The 12,320-nt window shown below is 20.6% G+C and overlaps 1 protein-coding gene across 1 annotated transcript; it reads left to right on the top strand.

The window, feature by feature from the left end:
- Window positions 1–7,980: 7,980 nt before the first annotated feature.
- Window positions 7,981–8,130, top strand: CLUP02_07300 (uncharacterized protein; the record flags this gene model as incomplete). The annotated part of the gene is made up of 1 exon (XM_049286295.1): window positions 7,981–8,130. A coding segment is annotated over one exon (150 nt), but the record flags the coding sequence as incomplete, so codon positions are not given.
- Window positions 8,131–12,320: the final 4,190 nt, after the last annotated feature.

The raw sequence follows: 12,320 nt of genomic DNA, 5'->3' as shown, positions 1-12,320 counted from the left end.
ATTTTTAGTTTTATAAAATATAATTTTTAAGTTAGTATTAATATACTAAATCTTAACGTCCGTATTAGCCCGGCTATTTATAATATTTATACTATTACTTAGCTAAATTCCGTACTATTAAAAGGTACTTTATTAATCCTTAAGTATACTTATATTAGTTATAATAACTATAGCGTCGAGCCAGCCGAGGGCGCCTAGCCCGAGAGGGGTAGACTTATTAACGGGTATTTTTAAGTTCTCGTTAAGGTAGTAGTTTATATATTAATAGGTTTATTTAGTAGATTTATTTAGTAAATTTATTTAGTTTAAATAGAGAGCAGCTTTAAGTAATATTAAAAGCGATAAAAATAAAAAGAATCTTTACGAGCTCTAAAAAGTAATAAATATTAGCCTATTTAGCTTTTTTTTTAAAAACCTCTACGTTATTATTAAAGTTTAAAACCTCTATAATTAAAGAAGGCTATTTTTAATTATTATAACTAACTATTATAGCTAATTATTATAGCTAACCTCTACTATTAACCTTTTTAATTAGCGCTACTACTAAAGAGGGTAGCTTACCCATCCCGAATTATATAACGGTTTTTATATTAAAATTACTATATTATATTAAGCGCGTACTTAGGGTATATTATGCGTATTATATAGTTAAAAAATATACTATATCGTATGATTTCTTTTAAAAGCGTAATCCTATTAAGGTCGATCTTTTGCGCTTATAAAGCCGGAAAAAAACCACTATATAAAAATAGAAGTATTAAATAGTTTATTTAATATCTTTTTAATTAGTAATAGTAGCGTTCTATCTTTTTATATAATCTTATTAATCGCTCTATAATTAATATAAAATCGTAACTCTTTTTTTTTTTAAATATAAAAGAAATAAGTACTCTAGCTAGGCTTATAAAAGGGTATATTTAGCCCCTAGCCTCTATTTTTATTAAATAGTTATATTAAATCTCGAGCTTATAATTTAACAATAAATAAATAGGTCCCTAGGGAATAAGCGCCGCGTCGTTCAGTTTAATATAATAGTTATATAATACTCTATTTAGTAATAAAATAGCCTTTTTTTTTAAAAATAAGTTATTAAAGTCCTAGTATTATAGTTTCTAATCCTTAGCTACGCTCGCTAATACTACGTTACTATTTATAATCAAGTTAATTATAATACATATAAATATTACTAAAACTAAGTTATTTAATAGCCCTTCTTTTAGGGTATTTAAGTAAATATATCGTTTATAAATTAAATATTACTACTTTTTTTATTTCTCACTAATTAATAAGTCGATATCCTCTAGCTAAAAAAAGCCGAGAATAAGAATAAGTATTATAATATTAGCTATTACGAAGTAATATAGCTATATCTCCGTTACGTAATTATTATTAATAATTTAAAACTATAAGTAGTAGCTTCTTAACGTTTCTATTTATTTACCCTTAATATTTACTAACTATAGTAACGAATAAATTCGTAAATTAATATTAAAACTATTAAATAGCCTAATATTAACTACGTTCCCTTCTACTCCTAAGTTAATAAGGGCGCTTAGCTTCTCTTATATATAGTTTAAGTATATATAGATCGGGACGTCTAAGCGCTACCTTTATTAATTACTAACTATTTATTACAACGTAATATACATAACTAAGACTAGGGCCCGCCCTATAGGCTTATAGCGGCTACGGTATATTATATATATAAAAGTACGGGAACATAAGGTAACTCCTATAAAATAAAAGAACTATAAATAAGTTATATATAAATAAAAAGTCCTAATTATATAATAAAGTAATTATTATAATTACTTTAAATAAGCGCTTATTAATATTTATTAAGTAATTACCTAAATAAATAAGAATAATTATAATAAAAGATATATTTATAAATAAACTTATATATAATATAAACTTAAGCCGGGCTTAAGAATAAACTTTTTATAACTTTTTTAGTAATTAATTTAGTATTAAATTTTATAATTACTTTTAACTATTTTTATTAAAAACCCCTTTTAATAAGACTACGATTAATTACTAAAGCCTTACTTATTTTACGATTTATAAATATAGCTTTAAAAAAGCTATTTATAACTATAATATTATTTACTTAATACTCATAGCCTTAACTTTTACTAATATACTTATTATAACTAGCTAGTTATAATATTTTAATTATTCCTATTTAGTAAGTTTATTTTATAAAAAACTAATTAAATAATACGAATATATTAATTAATAATAATAATAGTACGGCGCAGCTTATTAAAATAGTTATAACTACTATTTAGTAACTATATAATATAATACTTAAACTTAAGAATAAAAATAAGTAGTCTTATACTTAGCTTATAGTACTCCGACCTCCCTTAGTACTTAGAACTAAATACCCTAAATTAGAACTTTATAATAAGTCCCCGGATACTCTCTAAGGATTTTTTACTTAAATTAGAGCCTACTTATACTATTATAAAACCTCTTTTATTACTAAAACTAATAAAGTTTATTATGTAATTTTATTTTTTAAAAAGGATACCCTTACTTAGTTCGAGCCCTTTATAAGAGACTATTTAAAAAACGAACGTAACTTTTAAAATAAAAATACTAAAAAGATTTTTAATAACTATAATAAATTTAAAAAAGACTTAAAAAACCCTTTAATAACTTTAATAAAAACGAATTACTAAATAAAAGGTTATAACCCTTATATAAAAAGGATTAGTTAGTAAGTATATATTTAAATTTAAATAGATTATTTTTAAGCTTAATTAGAGTAATAATATGCTTATAATAGCCTTTTATTATAATTTAAAAAAAGAAGTTAATAATTACTTCTTTTAATAAGAACGACTAAATAAGCTTTATAATTATATTAATATAATAATTAAAGTCGATAATTGATTTTATAAATAACGCTTTAAATAAAAAAGATAAAATACTTAAAATAACCGAGCTAAACTTAATAACGGACGTAAGTATAAACTAACGACTATTATAATAAAGTATTATAGTGGACTAATAAATCTTAGTATTATTAAAAAAAATAACCTTATTAAAAAAAAGACTTTAAATATTATAACTATAATAAACTAGGATATATAACTAAAGATTACTAATAACTTAAGCGTATTTAATATTAACCTATTTTAAAAAAACGAGCTAATATTATAAATAAAGAAGTCCCCTATAAATAACTCTTATAAATAGCTTATTATAATAATAATTATCTTATTTATTAAAATAATAAAAAATAAATATAATAATACTTAAAGCGACTTAAGGATAAGAAACGATCCGAATACGATATTATATTATTTATTAGGACTTTAGTAATAATAATAAAAAGAAATTTACTTACTAACCCTATACTTTTAGAAAAAATATTAAATATATTACTACGCTCTCTTAGATTTATAAAAATATAAAAAAAAAAGCTAAAATAGACCCCGTTATAAAAAATATATTTTACTTTTTTAAAAGACGAATTAAGTAAAGACTCCTAGCTAATATAAAAAAGTAACTCTTTAAATTTAAAAAAAGAGGACCTAATACTAAAGAAATTATAAATAGCCTTATTTATATAATATAATAAAAGTATATAAACTAGAAATAATTTACTAAGTTTAAAAAAGGACTCGATTTAAATAGAATCCTAACTAAGTCTATTTATATAATACGAAGAATAAATAGTAAAAAGAATTATTTATAAAATAAAAAAATAGCTTAAAACCTCTTATATAAAAATAAGATTAAAATAATTAAAAAACTAACTCTTAACTTTAAGATTATAAAAAAAAATTTAACTTTAACTTTAAGAAAGAAGATATTAAAATCGGAACTAGCTCTTTTTATTTTAATAAAATAAAATTATTTTATAATTCGAATAAACTTCGTAACGTTACCTAATAATATACTTAAATAAAAATCGATTATAAAGTACTACTTAGCGTTAATAATATTAGTTTTAAAAAGGATAATAACGAACTATAATAAAAATATATTTATTTATTTAAGGATAATTAAACTATTTAGTTTTATAAAACTAAAGAACGTAAAAAGGTTATAATAACCCCCTATATAAATAAAAATCACTCTCTATTTAACTTTAAAAATCCTTTTTATAAAAAATTATTTTAAATAGAATACCTAAATAATAAATATCCTTAGTACTTTATGTATAAATAAAATAGTCGTTTCTATTTATAAAAATATAATAATAAACTTATTAAGGATATTTATATAGAAAACTAACTACTTAGTAAGATATTACTAAGCTTTAATAATAATAATAAAATAATATTTAGCCTAGACCCTAGCTTTTTTATAAAGTACCTTAATAATAAGTATATAAAATAAAAAGATTATAAATATAACTAATACTAACCCCCCGATAGAGCAATCCGCCGGGGCCGTACCGTATATTACGTATTAAAGAAAACTAAGTATATTACGTTCTATACCTAATTACTAATTAAAATAGTTAACCGACTTAACTATTATTTTCCTTTTATTAATTCCTAACCTTCCCTTACGTAATTCTAGCCGTTTAGAGGGCGAGCTATACCTACTCTAATATATATAAAACCTCTTAGTACTAGCCCGCGTAAGTAGCTAAATTTTATATTATATACTCTTTTTTATTAAAAATTAGGAGGCCCCTTATATATTCCCTTATATTTATAATATAGCCCGTATTAAAAGGATTTTTAGCTTTATAAAATATAATTTTTAAGCTAGCGTTAATATACTAAATTTCAACGTCCGTATTAGCCCGGCTATTTATAACGTTCGTATTATTACTTAATTAAATTCCGTACTATTAAAAAGTACTTTACTCATCCTCGGGCGTACTTATATTAATTATAATAGCTATAATATTAAGCTAGCCGAGGGCGCCTAGCCTAAAAAGGGTAAACTTATTAACAGGCATCTTTAGCCCACTAATTACTAGCTATATACTAAGAGAGTAGTAGTTAATATATTAATAAGTTTATTTAGTAAATTTATTTAATAAATGTATTTAGTTTAAATAGAAAGCAGCTTTAGGTAATATTAAAAGCGATAAGGATAAAAAGAATTTTTATGAGCTCTAATATAAGTAATAAATATTAGCCTATTTAGCCCTTTTTTTAAAAACCTCTATATCGCTATTAAAGTTTAGAACTTCTATAATTAAGGGCCGTTTTTAATTATTATAGTTAACTATTATAGTTAATTATTACGGCCGATCTCTATTATTAACCTTTTTAACTAGCGCTACTACGTAATAAAAAGAGTAGCTTACCTATTTTAAATTATATAGCGGTTTTTATATTAAAATCACTATATTACGTTAAGTACGTACTTAGGGCATATTACGCGTATTATATAATTAAAAAGTATACCGTATTATATAATTTCCTTTAAAAGCGTAATCCCGTTAAGGTCGATCTTTTGCGCTTATAAAGCCGGAAAAAAACCACTACATAACTAATACTAAGTTTATTATATTAAAAAAGCTAAAGCTTAGAGAGAATAATAAGAACTACGTAAATAAAGTGCTTAATAAAAAAAGCGTATAATAAAAAACTAAAAAAGCTAAATATAAAAAGATAACGAAAAATGAAAATAGAAAGAAAGTTCTTATATATAACTAAATAACGTAACGACGTATATTTATAAGTTAGTTTTAATATTTATAACTAAGAATTAAATATTATTATTAATAGTAGCGTATAAAAAACCTATATTTTACTAAGAGTAATAAATAAATTTAATTTATTATAAATATAAAAAAATAACTTATATTAATTATAAATAGTTAAAAGAAAACGAGTTAACTATAACTATAAATATATTAATTAAGAAACCGTATATATTTTAATACATATTAATAATTAATAAGAATAACTATAGTACGATATTATAGAGATTAGAAATATTAACGTTATTTTAAGAATTTTATAGTTATAAAAGTATAACTTATAAATAGATTGAATTATTAACTAGGTCCTCTAAAAAAATCTAGTTACTAAACGACTTAAAAAAAAGGGTTTAAACGGATTTTTAAAAACTCTTAAAAAACGAAAATAAATACGATATATAGCTTTTATTAAAATAATAAAAAGCTCTAAGAAGTTTATAACTAATATTAATAATTAAAAATCGTAATAACTTTAAATTATACTTAAAAAGTACTAGATATATATAAAGCTATTTATAAAACTTAAAGAAATAGGATTATTAGAATATAGTAACTAAGATATAAAAATCGAACCTAAAAAGAAAACGTAACCTAAGTTCTTTTTAATATATTTAATAAATTAAGAAGAATAGGAATATTTTAATAAATATATTAATAAAAAGCTTAAAAAAGGACTTATTTAATTATTGAATTCTTTTATAAAATTACTTTTATTTTTTATATTAAAAAAAAGAGTAAAAAAATAAAAACTAGTTATTAACTATAGAAGACTTAACGAAATTATAAAAAAGAATTACTATCCCTTATTACTTATTACTAAGCTTAGAAATTTATTTTACGGAGCTAATTAGTTTATTATTATAAATCTTAAAAAAGTATTTAATTAGATTTAGGTTAAAGAAAGAGATAAATAAAAAACGATATTCTAAATTTATAAAAGACTTTTTAAATACCTTATTATACCCTTTAGACTTATTAACGCATTGATAACTTTTTAAATAATAATTAATTATTTACTCCGGGAGTACGTTGATATTTTTATTATTATTTATATTAATAATATTTTTATCTTTTTTTTTAATTTTAAAATATATAAAAAGTATATTTATATAATATTTTAAAAGTTTTAAAACGCTAAGCTATATATTAAACCCTCTAAGTACGAGTTTTATATATAAAAAGTAGACTTTTTTAAATATGTTATTATATTAAAATAAATTTATGTATAAGTATTAAAAATGAAAGTAATTAGGGACTAGCTTATATTATAAAACGTTAAGGATATATAAGGATTCTTAGGATTTATTAATTTTTATTAACGATGTTTTAAAACCTATATTAATATAATTAAACTTTTTAATAACTTAATATAAAAAGATACCTTATTTATTTAAGATCTTAAGTATAAAGAAGTATTTATTAAAATTAAGAATATAGTCGTTTTTAAACTAGTTATTATAATCCTAAACCCCTAAAAACTTTTTAAAATCGAAATTAATACTTTAAACTTCGCTATAAGAGTAGTCTTGGAATAATAAAATAAATAAAAAAAACTTTATTTATATTATTTTTATTTTAAAGTATTTTATAAAATAGAATTAAATTAGTAAATCTATAATAAGGAATTAATAGCTATTATTAAAGTATTTTAAAAATAGAGGCTATAGTTATTTAGAACTAAATACGAAGTTATAATTTATATAAATTATAAGAACTTTATAGATTTTATAATAAATAAGAACTTAAATAAATAATAAGTTAAATAGAGCGAATTCTTATCTAAATTTGATTTTTAAATTATTTATTAAAAGGGTTTAGAAAATAATAAAATAGACGCTCTTAATAAAAAACCTAATTACGAAGTTACGGTTTTTAAAAAAATATAAGTTATTTTTAAATAAGAAAAAGATAGTAGCTTTATACTAATTACGAAGCTCTTTATAATAATTAAAATGATTAATACTAGCCTAATTAGAAAAATAACCCCTAAGCTTGTTATAAAAATTTATAATATATTAATATATAGTTATTAAAGAATTATTAAAATATAAAAACGGATTTATTAGTATTATAATAAATTTATCATACGTACTAAAATTATAAAAATAATTAAGGATTATATAATTTATAAAAAAAGTAAAAATAGCTTATATAAACTTTATAGCGAGCTATAACTATTATAATTATTAATAGAAATATAGTAATTAATTATATAGGACTTTATTATTAAACTATTAAAATCTAGAGAATTATTTATTAAAATATAGTACGATAGTATCTTAATTATAGTTAATCGGCTTATTAAGTTCGTATACTTTATTTTTTATAAAAAATTAAATATTATAAAAGACCTAATATATATATTTACTAAGACTATATTCTCGAATTATAATTTATTAAAAGAAATTATTTTAGATAGAAATAAGTTATTTATCTTACAGTTTTAGAAATTTTTAGTTTTATAACTTGGTATAGACTATAAACTATTAATATTATTTTATTTATGAACTAATAAATAAATAAAAAGGATTAACTAGATCCTTAAGATATACCTTCGTTATTATATAAATTATAACTAGGATAATTAAGTAGTGTTTTTATTAATAACCTAGTTCGTATATAATAATATAGTTAATAAAAGTATAAAAGAATCTCCGTTTTATTTTAATTATAAATTCTAATTAATAATATATAAAAAAGTATAATAAGGACTATAAGGTATAAGAGCTATAGTAAACGTAAGTAAATTTAAAAAGATTTATAAATAAGTATTAATAAACCTCGAGTTTATATAATAGCGTATAAAAGAAAACGCGGATAAATTAAAAATTAAAGACCTATTTTCAAAAAAGGGGGATAATGCCTATCTCTTTTATTATAATATTAAAACGAAATGACTAAGTAATAAATTAAATTATAAAAAACTTAGACCTTTTAAAATTATTAAAAAAGTCTTATTAATTAATTACGAGCTAAAATTACTAAATATAATACGATACTATCCTATTTTTTATATTTTATTATTTAAATTTATATGAAAAAGATTATATATAAAACATTATATTATTATTAAACTAAATTAACTAAAATACAAAATTAAACGAATTATTAACTATATAATTAAGAATAAAATATAAGAATTTCTTATTAAATAGAAGGGCTATAGATACGAAAAAAATATATAAGAACTTATTATAAATTTCTAAAACTCTTAGGAATTCTTTTTAAAATACTAAAATTAAAATTAAAATTAGAATTCTTAGTTATTATAGCGTCTTAGTTAATTACCGTAAAAGTATTATTAAATTACGCCTTTTATATAATAATTAACTTATCCTCGTTAATAATATTAAGAAGATTAGGAATCGCTTTACCCCTTTTAAATACTATTCTTTTTTTTTAAAAAAAACGATTTAATTTTAATAAAAACTAATTTATTTTAGTTTATATATAATATAAAGTTTTTACTTATTTTTTAAAGAAAAGCTCTTTTACTTCCTCTCTACGTTCTAACCTATTAATTTTAAATAAAAAACGATCTATTACGAGTACGATTAATATAAAAAAATACTAAAAAAAAAAAAACCTATAATTATATATAATATTAGTAATTGCGTTATAAAAACGACTACGATATATATACTTATAATACCTTAATTTACTTTTTAATATTTTATATCTTTGCCCTAATAAATAATAAAATAAATAAAGTATTATAATTTCGAATCCTCGCTCTTTAATTTTAAAAATAAGCTTTAGTTAATAATATATTAAAGATTTAGTAAATATCTTAGTATTTTTAAAAGAATTACTTAACTAGCTCTAACTTAAGCTATAATAACTTACTTATAAGTTTATAAAAATAAGACTTTTAAAAAAGAGACCTAATATTACGACTTAATATATATAACTAAAACTAGGGCCCGCCTTATAAGCTTATAATAGTTATAATATATTACATATATAAAAATATAAGAATATAAAGTAACTTTTATAGAATAAAAGAATTATAAATAAGTTATATATAAATAAGAAGTAGTAATTACGTAATAAAATAATTACTATAATTACTTTAAATAAGCGCTTATTAATATTTATTAAGTAATTACCTAAATAAATAAGAGTAATTATAATAAAAAATATATTTATAAATAGACTTATATATAGTATAAACTTAAGCTAGGCTTAAGGATAAACTTTTTATAGCTTTTTTAATAATTAACTTAATATTAAATTTTATAATCGTTTTTAACTATCTTTACTAAGAACCCCTCTTAATAAGACTACGATTAATTACTAGAGCTTTATTTATTTTATAATTTATAAATATAGTTTTAGGGAAGCTATTTATAATTATAATATTATTTACTTAGTACTCGTAGCCTTAACTTTTATTAATATACTTATTACGACTAGCTAGCCGTAATACTATTCTCCTTATTAAAATAACATTCGAGCTTATTATCAGTTTATACTACTTAGCCAAAATAAAGTCTAATTGATAGCTAGCGGCCTTATTACCCTTTTAATTATATTTATAATATATAACGCTTAAGTAGTTATTAATAAAGTACTTAATCTTACCGTAATTATAGTATTACTAATACTACTCCTATAATTATAAGTAATCTTTTATAATATAACTAATCTTTTTATAATTATAATATATAGTATCCTTACTAAGTAAGTTACGGTATATTCCTTACGTACTTAACTTATTAATATCCTAATATCTTCTTATTAACTTATTTAAATTTAAATTAAAGTATTACTTAAAGGACGTTTATAAGCTCCTTATTAATAATAAGGATTATTTAATACGTCTTATTAATAATATTAATTATAAATAAGTCCGTAAAAGTTCTATTTATAATATCATTATAAAGCATAGTTCGGGCCGTAGCTTACTTAATAATATAAAGATCCTTTATTTCTCTATTAAAATATATTTTAATTCTATTTTAAGCTTATTAATATAGTTAATAAACTTATTAATTTTCTTTTTCTAATTTTATAAAGTACTATTTAGTTATATATTTATTACTATTCCCTAATCAACGAGATTAGATAAGTTATTTGATAAAAAAGTCTTTAGTTCTTCTTATATAACTTAGTTTATTATAAACCTAGGGATCCTTTAATAGTTAAAAATATAATATATTTAAAAGGTTTTTATACTACTACTTAAATAGCTAACTATATATATTACTTTATTATAATCTATTTTTATTTATTAAGCTTATAAATTAAAATAATAATAATAGTTAAATAAAAAGCTTTATAAATCCCGTACTAATTTATTAATATATAATAAGTTAAAAAGGGATAATAATCTAAATATAAACGTCCCGCTTATAATACTTATTTAAGTTAAAAAGGAGCTAGTAAATAGAGGCTTAAGTAGTATAAACTTATTACTTTATTATTATTTAAATAGTACTTTAAGTATAGCTTTATTTATTAAACTATCTTTAGTTTAAGAGTTTACGTTCTTATTTATATTAAAACTAACCTCCGAGGTTATTATAACTAAAACTATAACCTTTAATACGGGGGCTGGGCTATTTAAAGAGCTTTATAAATATTCTAAATTTACTTATTTTTTATATAAACGCTCTTTATATATTATAATAAGGATTTTCTTTTTTAATTATCGTTCTTATTTTTATAATTTTACTAACTTATTATTTATTATTTAGTTTAAGTATTAATAAATAAGAATAAGAGGTTTGTTATTTTATTTAAAATTCGTTAATACTTTTAATAATACGGTCCCTTTATATTATTATTATATTATTTATTTTATTATACTTCGTTTTTATATTATATATTAAAAAGGAGGTAATTCTAAGGGTTTTAATAAAAAAAAGTTACCTTTTTATTATTATTATAATACTAACTATACTCTTTTATTATATTTTATTTTTATTAATATTTTAAATTTTTAACTTAATTCCCTTTATAAATAAAAATTTTAAATTATTAATAAGTATATAAAAAAAAAAAAACCTTATAAAGGCTAATTATTATTAGGGTTTAAAAAATAAATTATTAAAATCTACCCTTCTCTCGAGGTATATTATTAGCGCTCTATATATACCTAAGTTATTCCTTTATTACTTAGTCCCCCTCTTTATACCCCTGAGCTATCCCTTAACCGACGAGGCCTGACCGGCGAGGCCTGATATATAGCCTTAGACATTACTTCTGCCCAATTAAACCTGTATGCAGTGATATGTACTAGTGATGTGGATGATGACTGAAATATGGGTAACACGTTATTATTTCAGGTCTACTGGTGCAGCCGGTCCAAAGTTTTCTTTTTTCTTTTTTTTTCCGTTTTTTACCTAATGAAAGCGTGCAATCTGAGATTGACTGGGACTTTCACTTCACCACGAAGAATCCGTCTCATCCAGTGTATAAGTGGATTGACGAGAGTACGTGGAGATCCTTCGCACCTACTTCCGCACCTACTTCAATCAAATACACGTTTTTAATGATCTGAAAGGGCTATTGGCGGGTACCTTATGAGAGAGACTGGATTTGCCTAATGAACCTCATTGAAATGGGCCAATCTGGTGAGCTCAGCTCCACGGGTTGATGCCACACCCTCCAAGCGCCAAGGCTTGTTCACAAG

Source organism: Colletotrichum lupini, chromosome 4 (assembly GCF_023278565.1).
Source record: "Colletotrichum lupini chromosome 4, complete sequence".
Taxonomy (NCBI): Eukaryota; Fungi; Ascomycota; class Sordariomycetes; order Glomerellales; family Glomerellaceae; genus Colletotrichum; species Colletotrichum lupini.
This window is presented reverse-complemented; position numbering and strand designations above follow the sequence as displayed.